At 38.9% G+C, this 25,587-nt stretch overlaps 1 protein-coding gene across 2 annotated transcripts in view; it reads left to right on the forward strand.

Moving 5' to 3' along the window:
• The window catches only part of CDH6 (cadherin 6), a 124,721-nt gene that overhangs the window by 77,826 nt on the left and 21,308 nt on the right, over positions 1-25,587 (forward strand). For both annotated transcript variants that reach the window (XM_004738085.3, XM_045079437.1), the window contains exons 3-6: positions 15,262-15,556; positions 18,969-19,088; positions 21,093-21,260; positions 23,541-23,728. In XM_004738085.3, coding sequence (XP_004738142.1) covers positions 15,262-15,556; positions 18,969-19,088; positions 21,093-21,260; positions 23,541-23,728 — 771 coding nt within the window. The remainder of the gene's footprint in view (positions 1-15,261; positions 15,557-18,968; positions 19,089-21,092; positions 21,261-23,540; positions 23,729-25,587) is intronic.

Here is a 25,587-nt window from a genome sequence, read left to right on the forward strand (position 1 = left end):
GACCCTGGTAAATTTTGTAGATCCTTCTATTAAGGCTATTTATTATCTCATTTTAAAACATCATCACCTGGGGCGCCTGGGTGGCTCAGTGGGTTAAAGCCTCTGCCTTTAGCTCAGGTCATGATCTCAGGGTCCTGGGATCGAGCCCCACATCAGGCTCTCTGCTCAGCGGGGAGCCTGCTTCCCTTCCTCTCTCTCTGCCTGCCTCTCTGCCTACTTGTGATCTCTGTCTGTCAAATAAATAAATAAAATCTTAAAAAAAAAAAAAAAGTCATCACTTTACACCACAATTTGGAATTAATATTATTTAAATGGCTATGAAATGTTAAGGGTCTAATTAGGTCTCATCATTTTTCTCAATATAAACTTGAATGCATCCAACAATGCAAAAAATTACTATTGCACTTAGGGTATACTCATGTTTTAAGTTGGAGTAATCATAATTAAGTTGTTAGGTTGGAATTAATATCATAATCTCCTTATATTATTGAACCAAAGTTTTGCTGAGGGAAAAATCGTTCCTGACTTAATTTCTTACCCTGAATGCTTCACCTTTTTAAGAGTGAAATAATTAATTCTTTGTTTAAAGTTCAACTTTGACCTTTCATATTGAACAGTGTTTTATATTGGGTCCCAGGGCTCCTTTTTCAATTAGTACTTTAGATATTGAATTTGAATCTTTTCACATACTCATATCTTTGTAAACTCTGCAGGACCCTAGAGTACATGTTTTATTCATCTATGTATCCTTAAAAGTGCTTGGCACAGATATGCACCTTGGTAACAGCCAAATATTACTTGAATTAAGCTGCAATGACTAAAGAGATAAAAACCTGCCATGTAGTCTAGAAGTGTTTCGCAGTTTATTGGTGTGCATAGTTTGATATGGATATCGCTGATAGTGCTTTGTGTCATTGGGTTGACAAGTGAACATCTAAAGTCTTTAAAGTTCAAGGATATATTAGGTAGTAAACATATAAACCAAATTTATTATGTCTTTCCATGGAAGCTACCTCTGGAAATTTCACATCAAGATGACACAAGTATTTTATGGTACAATAGGAAAAAGCTCGAGCTACCTTAGTGCAAACCAGAGAAACTGAAGACAATACAGTTGTATGTGCATAAATAAGAAAGATAAAAAGAAAACATACAGGAAATAATATCATATTGTAAAAGTTCATTCTTTTAAGACTTTTACAAATGAAAACCAGACAACATTTAGGGTGTCAGTTTAAGGAAGTTTGAAGCAAAATGGGGGAAAGTAAGAGCTGGCCAATAGAAAGCACATTTTTCTTAAAATTCCTAGGAAGTTACATTGTGTAGACAATTCGAGTGTGTGGTAAAAAAGAAAGCATTTAAGACCTGAAAATGTTGATTGCCATGATTCACACACACACAAAAATCAACTATGGAGAAAAATGTGATGATACAGGGAGAGAAAAATTCTATATAATGACTAATTCTTTTCTTTATCAACTATATAGTCTCCCAATCAACATATTTTGAGTTCAGGGGAAAATAATCATTTCTGGAAAATAATCTCATCTTAACTCTTTCTATCATTTATATACAAGTACAATTCAGAAGAGAACCTGGGAAGAGAAGATGCCAAAAAATTCTGCTTTAACGTACAGTTAAGCAAAATTTCAGCATGCTTTATTGTTTTCTTTCCACGAATTGTAAAGCATAAGACTCTGGCCCATTTCCTTACTTAATCTACAGTCTAGAGCTTCTTCTCCTGCCCTCCTCCACCCCCAGTAAGGGTAACTACCCCCTGGAAAGCAAACTTCCCTTTTAGAAATCAAGCAAGGCAGAATGGACTATAAAAAATTACCTTCTTATTCTATTGTAGCTGTTTTCATCCACTTTTATTGAGAAATAATTGACATATATCACTATGTAAGTTTAAGGTGTAAAGTATGATGGTCTAATTTACATATATTGTAAATTATTATTGCTACATTAGGTTCGGCTAGCATCTACCTTCTCATACAGATATAATAAAAAGGAAGAAAAAAATTCTCTGTAATGAGATAATTTATATCTTTTTTAACATTTTATTTTAAGATTTTATTTATTTATTTGTCAGTGTGAGAGGGAGAGAGCAAGGCAAGGGGAACAGCACGCAATGGGAGAAGCAGACTCCCTGCTGAGCAAGGAGCCCGATGCGGGGCTCCATCCCAGGACCCTGAGATCACGACCTGAGCAGAAGGCAGATGCTGAGCCGACTGAGCCACCTAGGCACCTCAAGACAATTTATATCTTGAGTATTCTATCCATCTTCCCAACTACGGTTATTATGTAAAAAGAATAAAAAGGGAGGAGCTATTTACCTTGTGCAAAAGCTCTGATCTTGGTGATCACAGACTCACCTGCCTCTTAAAGGAAAATTCTTTTAAAACACAATCAAGAAAATTAAGTGACTTGGTCAAACTCGAATGGCAGTATTTTAGTCCATTTTCTCTCCCTTTCGACAGTCTAGATATCAACTTACTAGAGTTTTAGAATGATAGTGCCACAGTTGGAACTTTACTACAATGGCAAACCATCAGGTAATTTCTAAGGAAAGGGAGGGGAAGGTGCAGGATGGGGAGAGACAGAATAGAAAATACAACACAAAAGAAATTACTCCCTGGCAAGCAAAGGTACTCCGGAAAATTTGTAATGAGATAAAGAGCAATGGTAATGTTTTCTTACACTTTTACCAGGTGCTACGATTTATGAAGCGCTCTTGCAAAAAAGTGTTCCTTGGATGACCACACAAGTCCTCCATTTGAGCAGGACTAAATCCTTTCGGGTGTGAGAAAACATTCCCAGAGGGGTTAAGAGACCACTGTCACCACGTGCAAGTGCCAAAGCTGGGGCCAAAGTCCAGCTTTTTTGATATATCTGAGTCTAATACTCTTGCCTTACACTACATTATTAAGATATTAGAGTAGCAGAAAGTATTTTAGACATGGTGCGCGAATGAAACCATAGCATAAAGGCTTAGGAGTCAGAGCCCTAGAAGAGTCCTCCAATTCATGCACTAACTTACTGTGAGAACATTTTCCCCAGCCTGGCCATTCAGATCATTCACATTTCTTTTCATTGAGCTTGTTTCATTGGTCGCTTAAAGGAAGGGAGGACGGGGGAGGGGAAGAAAAGAAAAAGAAAAGGGAACTGTTCAAATCCTAAACTTACAAACTGGTTCCCAAGCGAAAAAACTAGTAAGTGAATGAGCTCATAATATTCTCTCCCAGGATCAGTTGTCAGAACTTAAGAGTAGGCTGCAGAATTCCCTTTGGTCATCATTTATTGAATACATATAGGATGCTCGAGATTTAAGAATTTGAACAAGAAACCGTCCCTCTCTCAAGGAAACTACTTGTTTTATAAAAATATAACTTTAACTTTTTAGATCTTAAGAGTCAATATAAGAATATTATAGCCAATATATTTCTTACATCTTTTTTTTTTAATAATTCATTTATTTATTTGACAGACAGATCACAAGTAGGCAGAGAGGCAGGCAGAGAGAGAGGAGGAAGCAGGCTCCCCGCTGAGCAGAGAGCCCAATACGGGGCTTGATCCCAGGATGCTAGGACCATGACCTGAGCTGAAGGCAGAGGCTTAACCCACTGAGCCACCCAGGCACCCCTATGTCTTACTTCTGAAGAAAAATCCATTTTGGGAAAAGTCCATTAGCTAGTGAGAATTTTTTTTTTTTTAATTTCTGCCATTTCAGTCATCCTGTCTCAAAGGTCTGCATTCATCTGTTGATATTTCCTTCCAAAGTGTATGTGTCAGAGTGAGAGGGAAATAAGAGAGGGGGGCACAGGGAGCATGTGTGTAGGTATGTATGGGTATGTGTCCTTAGATTTGGCAATTACTAAAGAGATCACACCATAAGGCAAAAAGGTAAGATTGTTACCGGTGAGTTACGGCGCCTTACTAAATCAACTTTTGACTGGGTATCTGGCTCTCAGCTTGATTTACCACTGGCTTTTTGAAAATGAAAACGTTAGACTAAGCAGGAGCTGAGACTAATGTCGTAGTCTGCCAAAGACCTTGGACTTCCAGAGTCAAGCTAAAGGCAGTAAACAATGCCTTTTTGGGGAAATAACTTCATGCAGTGAATAAACCAAAAGGCAGTTGTTTAATTGATAAATCCCAAATGAATAATAACATCTATTACAGTTTGTATCATTTGTGCCAATAGAATTTACAAATATCTTAGCCTGGGGTCTGATATAATAAATACAACGAATCCAGAAACGTTTGTAATCATTGTGGGGAGTGCTGTTTGGCTGTATGCTCTGGTATGAATTAGCATAGACACTGGAGCTCAGCAGATCTTGGTATCCTTCCTGGCCATGCCCTAAACTTTGGGTAAGGTACCTAATCTCCCCGACCTCAGTTTCTCTGGAAAAAACAAACAAAAAAACTGGAGAAAATAAAGGTTAGCTCCTGGAGTCACGAGAATTAACTGACGTAACATACAACACTCTCTTGCGGTACATGACACACAGTAAGTGCTGGTCAAAGGTGTGTTCTACACCCTTTCCTGGGATTCTTGAGGGGCCACATTCAATTTGGGTCTACCTTGAATTCCGAAGATAAAGAACTACCCTACCTTGTTTTCTACAGTTGCTGAAACAAATCACCACACACTTAGTGGCTTAAAACAGTACAAACTTAGTATCTGACAATTCTGGAGGTCAGAAGTCTGAAATGGGTTCTACTGGGCTAAAATCAAGGTGTCTACAAGATGTCCTTCTGGAGGCTATAGGAAAGAATCCGTTTCCTTGACTTTTGGGGCTTCTAGAGGTTGCCTGTATTCCTTGGTTCAGAGTCTTCTTCTCCTTCTTCAAAGTCAGCAACCCATTTTTTTCAAACCTCTGTCTCTCTGTCTCTCTGTCTCTCTGTCTCTCTCTCACACACACTGACCTCTATGCATCATCCCATCTCCATCTGACTCCCACTCTCCCCTTTCCCTTATAAGGACCCTGGTGATTACATTAGGCTCCCCTGGGTAACCTAGAGTCATCTCCCTATCTAAAAACCTTTATCTTCATCACATCTGTAAAATCCTTTTGCCAGGAAATGTAACTTCCTCACTAGTTCCAGAAATTAGGACGTAGACATCTTTGGGAGAGCTATTATTCTGCCTACCACAACTATTATAGCACAGAAGTTTTGTTCATTTTATAGTTACTCTGGTACTTCTGACATTAAATTCAAGGTATTGAGTGTAAAAGATAAATGTCAAGGGAATTAATAAATTTCTCCTGAGTTTAGATTTAAAATTCTTTTGCTTTTAGCACTTTGTCAGAAGTTCTCCTCCACATAACACAAGGTCTGTTTCAATGGTTATTAAATCTAACAAAAGATAAAAGACTGAATTGAGTGGGGTTATGTGGAATCTCTGCAAATGCAGAATCTGTATGGTATTATTTGAATGTATTTTAAAAGTTACAAGGTACACAAATGAGAAAAAAATGGAAGCGTAGAAAGATGATGGACTACAGATGGATAGATAGATAGACAAACAGACAGAATTCAATCAGTGGTTCTCAATAGAGGCATTTAGTCCCCCAGTGGACATATGACAACATCTGAAGACACTCTTTGGTTGTCATAACTTGAAAAGTCCTGTAGGTATCTAGTGGGTAGGGGCCAGAAATGCTGCTAAACATTCTATAATGCATAAGATAGGTCCCACTATAAAGAGTTACTCAGCCCAAAATGTTAGTGCAGAGGTTGAAAATCCTGAATTAGATAGATCTTTGTAATTCAGCACTTGAAATATTGTTGGAGGGGGTGCCCGGGTGGCTCAGTCGGTTAAGCATCCTAACTGTTGATTTCGGCTCAGGGTCGTCAGATCAAGCCCTGACTCGGGCTCCACACTCAATGGGGAGCCTGCTTCTTTCGCTCTGTTCCTCTCTCTCTGCCCCTCCCCTCTCTAAAATAAGTTGATTAACTAATTAATTAAAATATGGTTTGGTACAGAGTAATCCTTAAACGGATGTTCATAGGCCTGAATGTAAACACTCAGAGATAATATTCATGTTATGGTTAACAGAATACTGACTCAAATGCTGCTCTTGCTGGTGGTATAATGCTAAGAAATTAGTTAACTCGTAGCTTGCCTCAGTTTCCTCATCTTTTAAGAGGAAATATGAAGAGTTTCATGATAAGTAACAATTTATTTGATCTATGTAATGAGGTCAGCACATTTCCTGTTCCACAGAATAAGCTTAATAGATGTCTCCCATTATTTTTTTTCCCAAATCCCAGTCAGACCAGTTGCCAAATTGATGAATCCTATAGGAGAATGCTTTAAAGATAAAGTATTTTCACTGTTATAGAAATCAACCAAATTATTTATACTGAATAGGACAATATAATTTTTCAGGTCATCATGGAAGGCAACATAGTATACTTGAAAAAGAATGTGGGATATGGAGGCAGCTTGATCCTAAGTTTTGTTAGAGGAAAAGAGATTTTCTAGATTCTTTTCGAGCCCATTTAATGTATAAGAGATAGTCTACCCAACTAGAACAAAACTCACAAATTCCATTTATATATATAGTCACCAAAAATTATCGGTGCCAGGCTCCAGGCTGCGGGTCATATTTCCACTCCCATCATCTAACTGACTTTATAGTAGGAATTGGCTCTTCCTCCCACTGAAATCTGTTTGGTGGGGAATTCCTAAAACCAAGGGAGGATTTCACAGTCCCAGCCATTAAACACAGAAACAGACAGTCCTGTGTGTGTCTGAAGTCCTTTCTACGACCTTGAGATTACATATCTGAAAGCCCTGGGGGAAGAGTGGCAAGTTTGTGGGTTAAAGGTGAAAGTAGACTGGTTTTTGTCCATTTCCTTTTGAGGCAACCATGTGGTGAAGGGGCAGCCCCGTTTTGCTCCCAGGAGACCACCCAGGCTTCTCCACGGCAAGAAAGGGGTAGATGATGCCATAGATGGTACCTATCAAAGACAAAGCTGCCCTGTAGCCAGGCCCACAGGAGCCAAGAGCAATGGAAGTCAGAGGCTGATGTCCCGGGGGTTTCTGATGACAATGAGGCAGGCAGGATGGAGATATGCAGCTTTGATCTTGGGGAACAGAGATCATGTTTCCACCTGCCAAAAAGCACAGATGCCACTGAGGAAAGTAGCAGATGACAGATCTTGTCTAGAAACCAGTGGGCTAGAGGGCAAGACAAGGACTGCCCTTAATTCCAAAGCCCCCAAATTTCCCTCTAACTCAGGCCATGTGAGTCTCTTCTCTTTATATACCCAGATGGTATGTTGGACTGGGTCAGGGGCAAAAGGAGAAAGCGGAAGCCAGAAAGACTGAGATTTATCTAAATGAGTTATCTAAAGAGACTCTGTTATTGAATCAGGTAGACGTTATTGGATTGCATTAAATTATTGACTCGATGTGCAACCTAATATTGAGTTCCTAATACTCAGTGGGATTAGAGCTTAAGGGATAAACTATAAAAAAAAAAATAAGGAAGTTGCATCTTCCCTTGCACATCTGAGTGCAGTGTGCGTAAATACGTGGCCAGCAACTCAAGGGAAGGCGTGTTTCTATTTTAGCTGACTTTATTGCTTTTATTACCCCAGGCACATTCTCAAAGCCTCCTCTGATTTTCTCCCACACTGAGTCTGGAAACCATGCTACGTGCTCATGCTGGATGCTCAGTCATTTTTCTCCCATCAGTAATGTTACCCTCTCCAAGAAGTCTTCATAAACCCTCAAAGGGCTGATATATTCCCTGACTCTCCCTTTGTGCAATTTACAAGTGGTTTCTATGCCATTCTCTGGCTCTTTACTTACCTTATTATTCCTAATACTTAATAAGAGTACTCAACATTCTCTGGCTCTTTACTTACCTTATTATTCCTAATACTTAATAAGAGTACTCAAGTGTCTAATTTCTGCTTTTATTCTGAGTCAGTTCTTCCAAGCCTAAACTTCAAGTTTGCAGAAGGCAAGTGTAGTGTTTTTTTAATTCACTGTTTCATGCAGCTGTCCAGGCCCATACATGTTTTTCAATGGTCTTGGTTCATAAAGTTAAATTAGTTTTATTATGGAACAATGTTTCTGTGAAATGGAGTATTTTCCATTCATCATCTATTAGTTTTGGCAACAGAAGGATATTTGAAATATAGCTCAATATATCTTGAAGCTTCTTCACCATTAACAGGTGACTTCTGTCGAAGACTCAGTGGACATACAATGGTTAATGTACTTGCTGGATTTCTAATTTGTCTATTCTCTTCAATAAACTAAATAAAGCTGGCTTTATTATTGTATTAGTATTTTTATTGCTTATTAAAGAAGTGTTTTTAGATCTGAGGCAATAACTTGGATTCCTCCCTCAGACTGCTCAGATTAAATCATGTGCCTAATGTTTGGTTGTGACTGCCAAGTGATCTGGAACCTTCAGGAATGTAGAATCTTGGTACATAGAGTTATACTAAAATCAAGTGAGACAGGAGATGGAGGACACTAAGATTTATTGATTGCTTTCTATGTGTCAAAAACCCTCACTGATTATTGATTATTTTGTCCAATTTTATCTTTATAACACTCATTCATTCATTCTTTAAAACCATTCATTATTGAGGACCTATAATGGGCCAGTATGTCAGGTGCTGAGAATACAGAAATGAACCAGACAGTTTGGGTACTTTCCTTCATGAAACTTCCAATGAAGCTATTTGCTGAGTGAAACATGGAAATAAGCCATCAAAGAGATAGACTCCGCCAATGGCTAAGTGGGGAATAAATCAAGAATGTATAGCAAAGGAATCTAACTTAGACTAATAGCTTACTTAGGGAAGGCTTTCCTGAGGAGATAGAGAGTATGCAGATCTGATATATGAGTGGGATCACCCGGGTGAAAGTTGTTCAGAAGGACTTTATGCCAAGGGGACCATATGCAGAGGGCGAGATATGAAAGAGACTAATGCATCCTTTAGAAACTATAGTAAGCAGAGTATGCTGAAATAAGGACTATCAGGGAGAGAGTGGAGGCTGAGGAGGCTAGCAAGGGGGCAGAGACCACGGTGGACTTTGGAGGTCATGTTAAGGAGTGAAGATGAGCACTTTTATCCTGAGAGTAAAGAGAAAACCCTGCAGGATTTAATTAGAAGAGAAATGGCATCCTCAGCGGTGGTATTATTACTGTTTAAGTCGGGCTAGTGACAACAAGGAAAATAGACTGAGAGGAAGCAAGACAGGGTGTGTTTTAGGAGAGCCTCATTGCAACAGACCAGGGAGAAATGGCAGGGACTTGGACTGGGGTGGTGGAAAGGAAAACAAGTAGGTGAGTCAAGATAGATGTAAGAGGTAGAACTGACAGGAGGTTGGTGTCTTAATGAAGTGGATGATGGAGGCAGAGGGGAGGATCTAGGATGACTCTGGTGGCCTTCACAGAGACGGGACATACAGAGGAGGAGCAGGTTTGGAGAGAAGGTGATGAAGTCAATTTAGAAGTCTGAGTGTAAGCTGTCCAAGAGACTCTCCTGGAAATCAAATGCATCTTTGACTCTGGATCTTGAGAAAATGGTCTTCCCTGGGGTCATCTATAGATTTGAGCATCCAGGGCACAGAGATAATATTCAAACACAGGAAAATAGAGAGATGATCTCATCAGGGGAGAACATGAGAAATGAGGAAAGACAAGGACCTAAGACATTGGCCTAACGGTGACCAACTTTTAAGGGACAAGTAGAGGAGAAATAACTGGCAAAGTCGATTATTCTGAGTTCTACCTTAGAGATGACAGAATGAAACTAAGCTAATTAATTTAGCTAATTAGCAGGAAAGTCAGAATTCAGACCCAAATCTTTCCACCTTCTGAATACTTCATGTTTATGATGTGAGGATGATTCATTGAAGCATTTCTCTGAGTTAGGCCTCCGGTGAGGCATTTTACATTCATTATTTTATTAATTTTCAGAGCGATGTCCTCATAAACTCAGTATGGTTGTTATTCCTATCATAGAGATAAGAAAACTGAGAACACGGAGAAATTAACTAAGGTCCCCAAAGTTACACAGCTGGTAGCTAGCAAGCATTTCCATCCATCTCTCTCTCTCTCTCTTTTAAGATCTTATGTTTTTTAAGTGATCTCTACACCCAACATGGGACTCAAACTTACAACTCTGAGATCGAGAGTCTCGTGCTCTACCAACTGAGCCAGGTACCCCATGCCCATTTCTTTCTCTTACCCTAGTCCGTGTTCTTAACTATTGTGATTGTACTAGTTAAGGCAGCGGTTCTCACACTTGAACACTCATCAGAATTACCTAGAAGACTTCTTAAAACGCAGATTCCTGGGGGCTCCTGGTTGGCTCAGTCAGTTAAGTGCCTGCCCTTGGCTCAGGTCATGATCCCAGGTCCTGGGATTGAGCCCTACATCCAGCTCCCTGCTCAGCGGGGAGTCTGCTTCTCCCTCTCCCTCTGCTGCTCTTCCTGCTCATTCTCTATCTCAAACAAATAAATAATATGTTAAAACAAGCAAACAAACCCAAATATTGGGATTGCTGGAAGGTCCCCCCCCCTTGAGGTTCTGATTATGAAGGTGGGAAGGGCCTGAGAATTTGCCCCATTTCTAACTAGTTCCAGCAACCTGCCCCAGTAATGTGCTGCCACCGGCGTTTTCACTTGCGAAGCAATCATCAGACATTAAGTTAGTTAACGTATACTAGATCATTAGCATTCAAATACTGCATATTAAAATATACAACATAAAATTTTATTGAAAGATACTTTTATTTACCTGGCCCTGTAATCTCAAAACAGAATCTACTTTTAATTCCTGCCATGTACTCCAAGCAAGGTTGAGGGTCTTCCTTGTACAAACTCAACCCAATAAGCTCTTCACAATCTTCACAATATTACGTATCATGCATTGTAGATATAGATCTAGATAGATAGATAGATAGATCTCTTTCAGTGAAGCCTCAGTTTGTCCTAACTTGATTATAGACTTATTTTCTTAATTTAAAATAATGTTCAATCTAGTTAACAAAATTGTGTTCTCTCTCTCTCTGCTGTCACTCCAGTTTCTCCAGTTCAGTCCCATTCAGACACCTTTTCACTACTGTTCTTGGGCTGCCGTATGATATATCTGACTGTCATCCTTTACCTTTCACAAATGGCCACATAGCCTCGGCACTACGCTCTATAAGCATATTCGCCATAATCTAATTTTTTTTTTTTTTACCTCAGCAAAAAAATCCCATAAACCTTTTGGGCCATGGTGGGTCGTCCCCCAGGTGTGTCATGGAGGTAAGCTTTGGTTTAGACTCTGTTTTCTGTCTCAGGGATGCATATGCTTAGAAGACTCAGTTTGATCACTGACTCAGCGACTCAGTGACACACGGGTAATGGGAGGCATAGGGCGGCATCAGCTTGTAAAAATCAGCACGGTTAGTGTTATACCTTTGAAGTGGAGTCCAAATCCAGTTGAGAGCTGGGACAAAAAGGCAGTAAAAACAGCCTGGCACTGCTCTGGCGTGACCCTCCGCAGGGCTGTGTCTGCAACCCCAAGTCCCCGTATTTATTTGTCAGTGTGTTGCACTTGGAAATAACAATAAATCAACAGAAAAGCAAGCAAAGACCACCAGCTCCTTCTGGAACACTACAGGTACAGTAGTAAAAAGTCCTGCCAGCCCCGGATGAGATGTGATTTTCTGAGGAAAGTGGATAATTTTTACTTGATGGTGAATCGTTAAAAGTGAGCCAGATGATTAAACTTAATGGAACAGCCACATTAAACTGAAATTAGTAAAAACATGCCTCGGGCAGCCTGCAACCTTTTATTTTTGTTGTTTAACTTCTGCCTTTTACAGTGGTCATGATGAATGACATCACAAAGGAAAAAATCCAATTAAAATCTAAGTGCTCAATAAACCCCTAATGTCTGGTTGCCACCGCCACTTTCTCTAGCACTCATGTCTTCTGTTTCCTATTCTCCCCAAGAAGACAGAAAAGAAGTGGCCCCAGGGGAGTTCAGCAGAAGGAGAAAGAACACACAAAGGCTTCTGGAGGCTTCTGCTCTCCGCACTCTCTCAGACGCAGGCATTGCACTTCGAGGGGGATGAGGTTAAATTGTTTTATTATCAGACAACGCCTGGGTAAAGAGATGCATTTTCCCACTAGGTTTCAAATACTGATAAATCAGAATGGGGATCTGGAGAGCAATCCTGTTCATACTCTTAGTTGGTGTCTCCACTGCCCTTTCATACCATCTCGGGTGTGTGTTCTATAAGTCATCGGAATGGTGTCTCCTGACAGCTAAAAATAAGTTTCTGATTACTTTTACCTGAATAAATCTTGTGGCCAGATGTGGTATTCACCTACTAAGTGGGCAACAATTACATACTGAGAGTGATGAGAGACCCAGCCGAGGGAAGTCTACAATCTAGCGGGAGGCAGAAGACTATTCATCACATGGAAAGACAGCACTTGCCACCCAGGAGAAGAATACTAGCTTTTGATGACAGATTTTGCCTTAGAGATACCATGTGTTTGTAAAATTGGGTTTTCAAAGTCCTTACAACAAAGTTCTCAAAGTCAAAATAAGAATCAGAACACACTTATTATGAATGGGGAGATAACAGGAATCGTATCTTAAAATGTGCTTTTACTGCATGTTTACATAGGAGTTAATATAGTATTTGTACATGGTCTCTAATTAGATCTTCCTGATAGCCTTGTCCTGTGCTTCTATTATCCTCATTTTATTGATAAGGATCTTGGCTCAGGAAGGCTAATTGGCTCTGCTATGATCTGACACGTGTGAGGGAGACCAAATGAACACAGCCCCTATTTGGGACTCTGGTGCTGTGCCCCCCACCCTCTGCCAGGTTTGCTAACCATGGTTGCCCGGAAGCCAGATCCAATGGGCAGTGATGTTGGTTTCATTACTCATGAGTTAATGAAATCGCTTTTTAAGAGCTCTCCTCAGTCATTAGAATTTGACAATGGAGAGTTAAACTTTCCCCAGTGGCTCTTTCTGTGTAATCATGGTTTCAACATTTCCTTAGCATATCACATTACACAAATCATGGAGTCCTCTTTTGTTTTACATTTCTTAACTGCGTTCGTCTCACTTCTAAGCAATTCCCTCCCTGTTCCCATTTATCTTCCATTATTTCTGCCAAATTGCTTTCAAGGCTACTAATTGTACGAATAATATTCTCTTCCTCAAACTCTGCTTTTAACTAGCATTAGCTGTGTGGCGTTGGATACCGTTTCCCGATCTCTAAAAACAGGGAGGTTGCACTGAGGAATCTATAAGGCCTTTTCTTGTGCTCAAGTTCTAAGCTTCTGACTGTCACACAAGGTGTACGGTTTTTGAAAACAGTACATAAACTGGAGTCTTGACTCAGTGATGATGGATTCAGTTAGCTCATCGTCCCCAAAGTGTGTTTCTTGAAAAACTGTCCTCGGGAATTCCCACATCCAGAAGGATTCTTCACACAAGAATGTTCAGGGAAGTTAGATTAAATAAAATCAAGTAGTTTTGAACTGTAGGCATTCACAGCCTTTAATATGTTAATGTACACTGGGTGACACCCCCAGAAAAAGACAGAAGATGAAGTATTTCCAAAACTGATGGGAGCACAGAACCCCTCTTCCTTAGCACTTTATAAAAATAAAATTCATGAGAGACACTTTCAGAAAGGCTGGATTCGCTTATTTTCAAAGTCCTTCTTTGGCTTGAGAGTCTATTTTCAAATGTGCTTGAAGAGGCTACTTCACGCATTTCATGTAGTGTTAATCACTGGGACACCAAGTTGGCTTAGCCATTGCTAGCTACTACTGCCATTCTTGTTGTAATGTGGCCCATATTCTGTCTAGACAGAGATGAAAGAAGGTTTAAGGACTAGCTAACTTCCCAATAAACTATCTCCTCTCTGTGTAGCTGATGCTTATAATTAGGATTTTAAAATTGTTCTCTTCCATTTTCACTTCTGCAAATTTGTGGATAGGGTTCACTTATCTGAAGACCTAAGATAATTCATAAGAAAATTCCTTCTAAACTTTTTCTGAGATGGGACAAAGGGAACCAAGGACACTGCAGGAACTCAGTGCTCTAGAAACCATCTCTGAGAGAGGCAACCTGGGCACTTCATCAAAGTTAGAGTCATTATCTTCGTTTCAATGGTATATTAACATTTCCTTAATTCCACCTTTAACCCAGATGCATTTCACTGACAGTTTTACCAGAGCCTCTGCTTGATGATCGTCAGGGAACACACTGCCTCATAATGGAGACCATTCCACCTCAGTCTGGCTCCAGTTTTTAGAAGATCGTCAACTATATTCAATGAAATTCTGAGTAGTAAATATTCTTGTTCTCAGTGACCTTGTAAATTGCCTAGCCAAGGGATTTTTTTCAAGGCACTCTTCCTAACAATACAATATATCTCAAATGCTTTGAGTTGAATTTCATAAGTAATTAAATAAATATTATATCTTCACAGAAAAATGATTATAAACGCCATCACATAAGACGCAAGGAGGGACGCCTGAGTGGTTCAGTCATTAAGCATCTGCCTTTGGCTCAGGTCATGATCCCAGGGACCTGGGATTGAGCCCCACATTGGGCTCTCTGCTCAGTGGGCAGCCTGTTTCTCCCTCTCCCACTCCCCCTGCGTGTGCTCTCTCTCTAGCTGTGTCTTTTTCTGTCAAATAAACAAATAAAATCTTTAAAAAAAAAAAAAAAAGATTCAAGAAGACTGGGTGGTTCCCTAAATTTACCAAGATAGGAAAATACAGAGGTAGAATGTACTCAGGTCTCTGTTTCAATAACCAAACCCCTTTTCTCAATAGCATACCACTTCTCTTGTATGTCCAGACACATGAAAGAGAGGAGGAGAGTGGATTTGTAAAATCTGAATGCTGCCAGGAAAATAGTGAAACTATTCCAGCCAACTTAATGTGTCCTTGGGCATCTTGCTATTACTCTGGCTTTTAGAATTCCCTTTTCTAAAACAAGGATTACAAATTTTCTATAAGATCTGTCCCAGTTTTGGAAATTCCCGTGATTGGAAGGAAACATTCATTAATGAATGGCATTACTATTGAGAATTTAATTGAGAAAAACAAAACAAAACAAAACCCAAACCCGCATCCCTCAGAAAGGATTGAATGAAAGTTGACGTAGCAAGCAAGCATCATAATGACAAACAGTTTAGAATCACATGCTTGACTTTTACTTTCTTTAATTTTTTTTTCTACACTAGTTACATTCAGACCAGGATAGAGGAGATGGATCACTTAAATATATCCTTTCAGGAGATGGAGCAGGAGATCTCTTCATTATCAATGAAAACACAGGGGATATACAGGCCACCAAGAGGCTGGACAGGGAAGAAAAACCTGTTTACATCCTTCGAGCTCAAGCTATAAACAGAAGGACAGGGAGGCCAGTGGAGCCTGAATCCGAATTCATCATCAAGATCCATGACATCAACGACAATGAACCAATATTTACCAAGGATGTTTACACGGCCACTGTTCCCGAAATGTCTGATGTTGGTGAGTGAGATCCGATTTCAACCATACAATGTTTCTCCTCTAGTACATCAACTGCGTAAAGGATCCTAAGAGTGAAATTTACTAAGTTGAGTGAATTTAGATGCTAAATTCTTAAGCTATCCTATTTCAAAAACTTCCTTCATGACCTTTTTCTAAGTGCACCTGCATTTCCTAATATTACTCTAGCCCCATTTTATCATTGTCTTTAAGAAAACAGTATTTCCTATAATGATGAAGGGATGAAAAATGGCAGGCAAGAACAGGAGGAAGAAAGAGACATCAGCTCAACCACTTCCTGCCCTGGCTGAGAGAAGCAGCCCTCTCCACCTCTCTTAGCATATATTGGTACTAGGCCTGAAGTGAGGATCTTCCCATTGTAAAACAAAAGCCTGAATTTACATCCAGACTGAAGAGTAATGACATTTGCTTTAATTAACTATGTATTTGGGAAAGAGACCCAAAGAAAATTAAAAAAAAAAAAAAAATCTTTAAAGCAATGTGCAGATGATGATGTCTAGGGGTTATATCTTTTACTAAGTGATGGAAATTAATGTCATTATTCATGACATTAATATGATGAATTAATATTTTGTGCACAATTCTACTAGAAATTTTAAAGTTAACAAGTATGGCTTTAATTTGCTTAAATTGGGAGAAGGTTAACAGAATTTAAATTTTAAAAGGTCATACGGACATCACACTTAGCTACATTAAAATACTTCATGGGATCCAGTGACAACTTTTAAGCTACTTGTGTAAAGGGTTATTTTTATTTTTATTCAGTGTCAACTTCAGAAGGGCTAAATTACATAATAATAACTTTTCTATAATCCTGTGAGTCAGATATCAGAAACGTTTTAGGTCACAGTTCCAAGACTTGGAAAAACCTAATCCATGGAAATGATTGTAAACCCTCTAAATCTTTCTCATCAAGAAGTCGCTCATCTCATTACTTAAAGCCACTCAGTTTTGTTAGAAAAACCACAAACCATCAGCAAAGCAAGAGAGAGGGATTAGAATTTTAAAAGGAAGATTTGTTAGGAAAAAAATTTCTTTCTTCCACATACTAAAAGGCAGGAAGAATTAATGAAGCACCTCTCACACAGTTGCACCAGCCAGGAAAACAGTTTCCAGAAAACAAAACTTGACATGCAAGGTGTCACTGCACAACTATAGGAGGTGCTATTCACTTTCAAAGCCATGATAGAATTAATATGTATTACAAATATTTGGGGATAGCTAGAAGTAACATGTCTTGAAGAAGGGAAGACTTTCTCATTTGTACACAGGCACAGTTATGTTCATATTAACCATTATCATGAATCAACACATCATTGTGATGATATAAAAAGGTATCTTGAGGTGCCTGGGTGGCTCAGAGGGTTAAGCCTCTGCCTTTGGCTCAGGTCATGATCTCAGAGTCCTAGGATCAAGCCTCGCATCGGGCTCTCTGCTCGGCAAGGGGTCTGCTTCCCCCTTCCTCTCTGCCTGCCTCTCTGCCTACTTGTGATCTCTCTCTCTCTCTCTCTGTCAAATAAATAAATAAATTTTTTTTAAGGCATCTTAAAGAAATTACATCATGATTGTGGGACAGCAGGATGGTATAAATGGGCTTTGGTGTCAAGCAGACCTAAGTTTGAAAAGCTACTAATAAGCAGGAACTTAATGTCTGATCCTTTGGTTGCATATCTACAAAAATAATAAAAGTCAAGCCCTAAGGATTATCATGTGGATGAAATGATAAAAAAAAGTGCAGAGCCCCTGGTATAATATCTGGCAATAAACAGGAGCTCAAAACATCCAGATAATCATATTCTAAACACATTTGAATTTTTGATGTCAAATAAGAATGTGGGTGTTTGTTGACTTTTACTATTAGCTCTTGCTCTAAAATCATATAATGTTCTCATTCTCCCCACCTTCCTTCCCACGTTATAAGGATGGGCGCTCTGTCTCATTAACATGCTACATCCAGGGCATCCGACCCTAACACAGTCCAATATATTCATTCAACAAACGGGATTGGTTAGATATTACAAAAGCAATGGAAAGCTTCTAATACTCCCTGCATTTAACTTCCCTGTCCTTTCCATGGGCTGACGTGCTCTAACAGTATGCTTACGTTTTATCTGATATGAATTTCAAAAGTCACCCATGAGATGATCTTCATCAGAAGGCCTTTCCCTTTTTGGAAGTCACAGATCCCTTTGAGAATCAGATAAAAATCTATGGATCATCAATGAAATAGACATGTAATCATACACATAAAAATCTGTGTGGAATTTCATGTGGGTTAGGAATATTTTGAAGGTTATTAGGTGACTGTGGTCCTTAATACAAGAATGCTGATCTAAAATATCATAGCCTTCTTTGTGCATTTAATTACAATCCTTTTTTTTTTTTTTAAATATAGGTTCCAGTTGTGAATGCTCTGGGGTTTTAATTAGAGAATCCAACCCTACCTCTTTAAAGGTTCAAGGTCTTTCAGCTTCTTGAATTATCAGATAGTTTTATAATTTAGGGTGCTTTAATTTGTAATTAACAGAAAACCCAACTCAAACTAGTTTAAACAGATAAGCAGTTTAAGTCATACTTAAGTCAACAGTAAAGTAGGCTGGGGTGCCTGGGTGGCTCAGTGGGTTAAGCCTCTGCCTTCAGCTCAGGTCATGATCCCAGGGTCCTGGGATTGAGCCCCACATCGGGCTCTCTGCTCAGCAGGGAACCTGCTTCTCTCTCTGTGCCTCTCTGTGCCTGCCTCTCTGCCTACTTGTGATCTCTGTCTGTCAAATAAATAAGTAAAAATCTTAAAAAAAAAAAAAAAAAAGTAGGCTTTTGGACGTGGTTTGATTTGGGTTCAATTATTTCTCTGAAATTTTCTGTCCTGTTCAGCTTTGTCCTCAGGCTGACATCTCTGAGGTCACAAAATAGCTGCTGCATTGACAGGCACATTTCAATCCAGGAGAAAGAGCACCCATGGCACAGAATTCACAAGAATTCACAGAATTCACAAAATCACAAGAGGCTTCCTGATTGGAGAACTCCGAAACTAATCCCTATGGAAAAAGTAATGCAAGATGCTGACTGACTTAGGTCTGGATAACTTCCGAAGATGACCCTACCAAGAATCTAATCTCGTCCTTTGGAGATTGATTGGAATTGGTTCCACCCAAGGTCATGACCATCCCCCTGCTTCCCTCTAACCTAACCCTTACAACATTCAGAAATGTTGATCATCACACTCCTTCAGAGTGAGAAATCCAAGACTATTTAACCTAGCACTGTCCTGAAGTTCTCCATTCTTTGCCAGGATAGTTTTGGACAAAAGTAAGATCATGCTTTCTCTTTCTATGTGTGGATCAAGGATCCACATGGACCCTTAATTTATTTTCAATTCATGTTTCTGTCGTTACAGGCACATTTGTTGTCCAAGTCACTGCAACTGATGCTGATGATCCAACTTATGGGAACAGTGCTAAAGTGGTATATAGTATCCTACAGGGGCAGCCCTATTTTTCAGTTGAATCAGAAACAGGTTAGAATTCCTTTTTGATCTTCTTTTTAAATCTGTAATTTTAACTGACATGTTCAGCTGAGCTGGCATATTTTTTAATAAAAACAATCAGTGTCATTGAATTTTCTTAGATTCACCTGCCAAATACCAGCAATATACTTGTAAACACGATATCCACATCACTTCAATCAAGAAATCTGACAATGGATGTTTCATCCATTATGTTTATAATATGGTAGATTCAGAAAAACTTCTACAATGTTATTTTTTTTCTTCCAGTTTGGGGAGAAGTTAAAGACCAATCCCTTCTGATAGCCATTGGGGCTATTTATAAAAATTCCAATTCTTTTTCTAGTTATTTGGTATCTCCTTCTCTTGCTCTGAAACTAGTTGTAGCCAGGAGATTTGTTCAGGCCAATAAATGTGGCAGTGATGCTAGTCACTTCCAAGCAGAACTTTTAGATCTGGTGCACAATCTACATTCCTATCCTCCTGCCACAGAGATCACAGATGGAAACCATTGTTGACACTGGTCTCCAGCCTGGATGTCTGTTATCCTCAGCAGAACTTCTTGCTGGCCTACTCAGAGAATGAACAAAACATTAACGTTAGCATGTCAAGCCAGTAAGGTTTTGCATTGTTTGCTATAACATTGTCTAGTGTATCCTAAATGATACCATCCTAATAAAGTGGATTCCTTAATGGAATCCTTTTTTTAACATCTCATTTTTCTGCATTTTCTCCAAGAGTAGCATATTATCTTATGATGAATTGTTTCTTAGGAAATACTGCCTGTGCTGTACAGTAAATTCTACACATATTTTTGCTATCATACTAGGAGTTGAGTTCCTTTCACACATTTTTCAAACATTCATTATTGTTAGCAGAAAACAAAACATTTCTAGATTACTACATCCAGTTAGAAATCAATGTGTTAAGAGGTGTGATGAACTTGGAAAGAATCCCGAGGAGAAAGAAAACATTGAGTTGAAAAACAATAAGGATGAAAAATTAGAAATATCCAACATAAAGGACAAAAGGCTAAGCGTATCTCCTGTATGTAAATGGAGGAGTACTGTGATTGGAGAACAGGTTGCAGCTGCACTTCCACGGAAGCCAGGACTATAGGAATAAAACTGACCCGTTGTCTGAGGTATTGGTGTTAAAAATTAAAAAAAAAAAAAAAAAGATATTTTCAGCTTCATTAGTTGTTAAGCACTGGAATGTGCTACCAGAGAAGGTTATAAAGCCTTTAAAGCCTTCAAAGCCTTTAAAGCCTATAAAGATTTTTGAAAGAATGTTGTTAATTTAAGCATAAAGCCTACATAGAGATTAGGCAAACTTTTAGTTCTTTCAACTACTTATTTTATAACTACTTGACAATAGAGATAAATGTGACCTAACATGAGAATGTTGGTTTCTGCTGGGACCAGTTGAACTCATGCTCACATCAGCTTTAGGAAAACTTCTATTCTCTAGGATCATACGGGTGGTAATTACGGGAGAACTGATGCTGTGTTTTCTTAAGACCATAGTTTCGTGGTTTAGAAAATCCTCCGAATGTTCATTATGGTAGGTATATTTGATGAGCCATTAGCTGATGCAGTAAAGTGAAACTCAAGAGTCCGTTCAAGGAAATGGCTTAACAATTTCCTCATAGTACACTTACATGTCTTTTATCAAGCAGCTTAGTAGGAAGCACTGTAACACATGCCAAGTTACATTTTGCTGTGTTATCTTATACCACATGATATTTATACCGCCTACAATCTCTGCTACTGCAGAACTGACTTGTACTTACTCACCACGTGTGATAGGTGTTTGGTTTTTTTAAATGGATCTGTCTCCCTTATGTGGTTGTAATTGCCTTCAGCGTAAGGGCTATCTACGATCATCTTTATTTCACCCATGGCATCTATATAGTGTATTATATATTGTAGATAACTATGCATGTTTGTATAAGTAAGTGACTTGATAAAGTATTTTTAATACATCCCTTTCCACTTCTGAATTTCACACCCATAGGTATCATCAAGACAGCTTTACTCAACATGGATCGAGAAAACAGGGAGCAGTACCAAGTGGTGATTCAAGCCAAGGATATGGGTGGCCAAATGGGGGGATTATCTGGGACCACCACAGTGAACATCACGCTGACTGACGTCAACGACAATCCTCCCCGGTTTCCCCAGAGTAGGAACATTTCATTGAAGGAATTTCTTCAGTGTACTTTTTGTAAAACTCTAACTTTAAGAATGATATTTATTTCCATTATTATTAATTATCAATATTAGTGATCTCAGGAAGAACCATACATTTATTAGCTAAGCAATTTCTGATATGGTTATTGGTTGGAAAGCTAATCTCATTGTTATAGTTTTCCTTATTAAAATCCTGCCACAAACATAAATTTACTTGTGCAGAACATATGTACATAAGCATGCTTCTATTTGTTTAAAAAAAATTGACTTTATGTTTTGTGAATTTAATCAGTCATATAATCTCTTTTAAATCCTCACAAAGCTTTGTAAGGGGAGGATTTATCATTTTACTGTTTCTAAAAATACAACTGGGGAAATAACTATGTACTTAATCCTTTTGTAATCATAAATAGTTTTCTATATTATGGTTAATTGAGATACGAAAAGTCATCTCTAAAGTCATTAACTCTCGTGGCTAGATCAGAAAAAAAAAAAAAAAGAAAGAAAAACAACATTCTTAAATGCCCACTTTATATCAGGCAGTACCCTAGAGCCCTTCATATAAAACACCTCAGTGGGTACTGGCTTTAATATAATTTTTCTTCCAGGAACAAAATTCATTTCTTTACACGATCTAAGTAAACTACTTGAATCCTGTCTTCCGTGAGAAAATAGGTGCCCACCATTAAAAAGAAAGCCCACTAACCCAATCATGGCATTTCTTTAAAGTTGGTCAGCTAATAGGGGCTTCTTTTATAATGGAGATACACATGGGTCAACAGGAAATCGTTACATTTTCTTTAGTTTTTTCAAGTATTCAATCAAAACAGAGTATCAAACAAATCTCTGATTTAATGGGTAGAAGAAAGGTTTTATGGACCCTAAAATTTTCCCTCACAGAGGCCTGACATGACAAGATCAGAATCAGCAGTACTTTGCCCAAAAACCTCCTTTTCAATAAAGGAATGCCCCGGGGAAGGAAAACAAAAGGAGCACCTGGAATGCCACTGGGACCTTACCTCACTTTGCTCTCTCCTTGGCTAGCCTGTGATCATTATTGCATAATGTACCAAAGCTCAGGAGGGGAGAGTAACTCTAGAGGAAAACGTTGGCTTGTGTTATCATTTTGCCAAGGATGAGCCCAACACTTACTGAATGGATGAATATTATTGCCTGACTCAATTCTAGTGATGTCATAGTCTATGTCCTCTCCAAAATAATTTGCACGGATGGTTGGCAAAATGTAACGGGTGAGAGTAAAATAAGTTTTGTGCCTTTTTTTTTTTTTTTTTTTTGACCCTAAGTACATGCTGCTCTGGCAGATCTAAACTGAAATTCACATGCAGTCTCCCTAAACCCCCTAAACTAATTTTGCAACATGAGGACATAAGGAAAGTGTACATCTATGAAATACAGGTTTTAAAGATTTTATTTATTAATTTGACAGATAGAGATCACAAATAGGCAGAGAGGCAGGCAGAGGGAGAAGCAGGCTCCCTGCAGGGAGCCCAATGTGGGGCTCCATCCCAGGACCCTGGGATCATGACCTGAGCCAAAGGCAGAGGCTTTAACCCACTGAGTCACCCAGGCGCCCCCTGAAATACAGGTTTTAAATCAGCAATACAGACAGAAGAATGTGGGAAACCTAGGCATAGAAAAAACACTGTTATGGAATTTAAAAGAAAGGAGTAGTCACAGAAACAGTTAAGAGCTTTCTCTCTCAATGTGTCTGTGTGTTAGGGATCTAACTGCAGCCAGACCAGCTCCCTGTGTGAGTGACAGAGTGTCTGCTTGGATACATCCTCCAGATCGCTGTCATTTGTTTCCACCTCCAGTTGTTATTAGCAGTGACACAAAGAACCCTTTTAAGAACTACCCCATAATTAGCTTAAAGTCACAGGTCAGGTTAAATTCTTTCCCATTCTTTCTGCTAAGATTAGTTAACGGGGGCTTCGAAACCTTGTACAGCAGCCCCCCCCACCAAGCCTCTTAGTCTTCCTTGCCATCACACCCATGAACCTGGAGTGCCATTTACAGGACAAGAAAAGTGTTCTTCATTTGCAAAGAGACAGGTCATGACAGAAGAAATATTCTTAACAATCATGAAAGTAAGGATGTAAGGATAGAGCTCCATTAATTATCGCAAGGAAAGTACAGATCCGCCTGCATCCGTAGTAATGTCTGAAAGAACTGTTAGAAAATGGGTTTTGTGTTTATTATGATAGAGTATCCTTCATCTGTGCTTGACTTATATCTGTCTGGTGATTAATAGGTACATACCAGTTTAAAACCCCTGAATCTTCTCCACCGGGTACACCAATTGGCAGGATCAAAGCCAGCGACGCTGACATGGGAGAAAATGCTGAAATTGAGTACAGCATTACAGAGGGAGAGGGGCTGGACATGTTTGATGTCGTCACTGACCAGGAAACCCAGGAAGGGGTTATTACTGTCAAAAAGGTAATGCCGTTTGTTAACTACAATGCAAACGAGACATTCATTTTTCTCCAGCCCCCGAGTAACTGGGGTAATCACATCTTACCTGAATGTTCCTCTAGATTCTTATTTTACTAATTATTTTTTTTTAAAACACCATGTCTAATGGTTGGCTTTTAGAATTCCCCGATAATCTGAAGCATTCATTAATCTCATACTTTTAATTAATTTTTATTAAGAACCTAATAAGTAAATAAATGACACAAATAAATTATACACATTAAAGTACATAAAATAAATACTGTCCATGAATAATAAACAAACAGTACCGGACACTGTTCTAGATGCAGGAGGTGCAATGGTACATTCAACAGAATGGTCTCTGCTTTCGCAGAACAGCCAATCGAAGGCAGAAAAGAGAGAAGGAAGCAAATAAACAAACAAACACGTGTATAGATATAAATTCTGATCATGCTTTGAAGGAAGAGAGTAACACAAGCAGTGGTAAAGATGGCCTGAATCAGAGAGAGGATATAAGAAGACCACAAAAATAAATTAACACAAATTTCCTATGAGCTCTAGCTACTTTTTGGAACATGATAAAAAGTTTTTTATACTTCTGAATTCCAATTTTTGTCCTATGTACTCACTCACTATTTACCCCCCCCCCCCACAATATTGTCTCGCTCCACAGAGCAGTACACACAAGTGTGGAAAAATTTAAAACCAATAAACCATGTGCCAAAGCTAAAAATACATTAATTTTGGTTCCTTTTTTTAATGATGGCACTACCCTCATGGATGATGTAATATTTTCTCTCTCCTTTAGCACACTGTTATATTCACTGGTGAAGATAAGCATAGGTGTATGTAAATAACGAGAAAATTCTTTCCTCTTAAGCTTTGGATTACATGTCTTAATACCTGAAAACACAATAAAACATGTTTAAGCGACACTCAGACCAATGTTTTATACTGTAATATAATTAGGAAGCCCATTAGTGTGCATTAACCTTTTTAATTTTCTTAGTGCCTTATCAGATTCAAACTGAAATTTTGCCTAGCCGACTAAATCACATTCACTAATGTCTTGATTAATTGTGTTTCTAGTGAGCCTTGTCATATCATCATCTAAAACTAAAAGTCAGCAATAAGCATTTGGGTTCACTTTGTCTCCAGAAGTAGAGATACTTTTCCTAAAGACCTCTGACAGCAATGATCATTACTTTCGTTTGCAAGTAATTAGCCCAATGCCCTTATCAGGATATCACTTGGAATATTTTATCAACTCATGCAATGCAAAAAAAAAAAAATTAAATCTATTTTATCTGAATGAGGTCAAGGGTGTCATGATGTAAACATGTGGTTCTCAATTCTGGCTGCACATCAGCCTCACTGCAGGCGGTATTTCAAAGTACAGATTCCCGCCCCCACCACAGATATTTTGGTTTCATGGTCCAGGGTGGGGATCCAGATACTGGCAAATTTTAAAACACTCAGTAAGTCTTCAAGTACAGCCAGATGTGACGATATCTGAAACAGAAAAATCTACCACGTATTTGCCAACTTGCCCCTGACATGGGTCCCTCTAGTCAAATACAAGAATTTTGTTTTTTTAAAGGAGGTCTTACAAGACTCCTGCTTCCAGGTTCCCTTCCCGTCCATTATAACTTGCCCCCATGCACCCACTTGCAAGGCCACAGCGGGCATGGTTTCAGCCCACGCTCTTCATCAGGAGGGCTTGGTATCTGAACTCCCGTGCCTTTGTCCAATTTCACACTGCATGGTGATGTCCCTAAGCAACGTGGTCATATTCGTTCACCCAAGATTTGCACAAAAAATGGCTCATGTCTTTCTGTGTGTCTTGGTTGCTTCCAATATGT

The sequence above is a fragment of the Mustela putorius genome, unplaced genomic scaffold (assembly GCF_011764305.1).
Source record: "Mustela putorius furo isolate JIRA1106 unplaced genomic scaffold, ASM1176430v1.1 tig00000407_pilon_pilon_pilon, whole genome shotgun sequence".
In the NCBI taxonomy this organism is placed as follows: domain Eukaryota; kingdom Metazoa; phylum Chordata; class Mammalia; order Carnivora; family Mustelidae; genus Mustela; species Mustela putorius.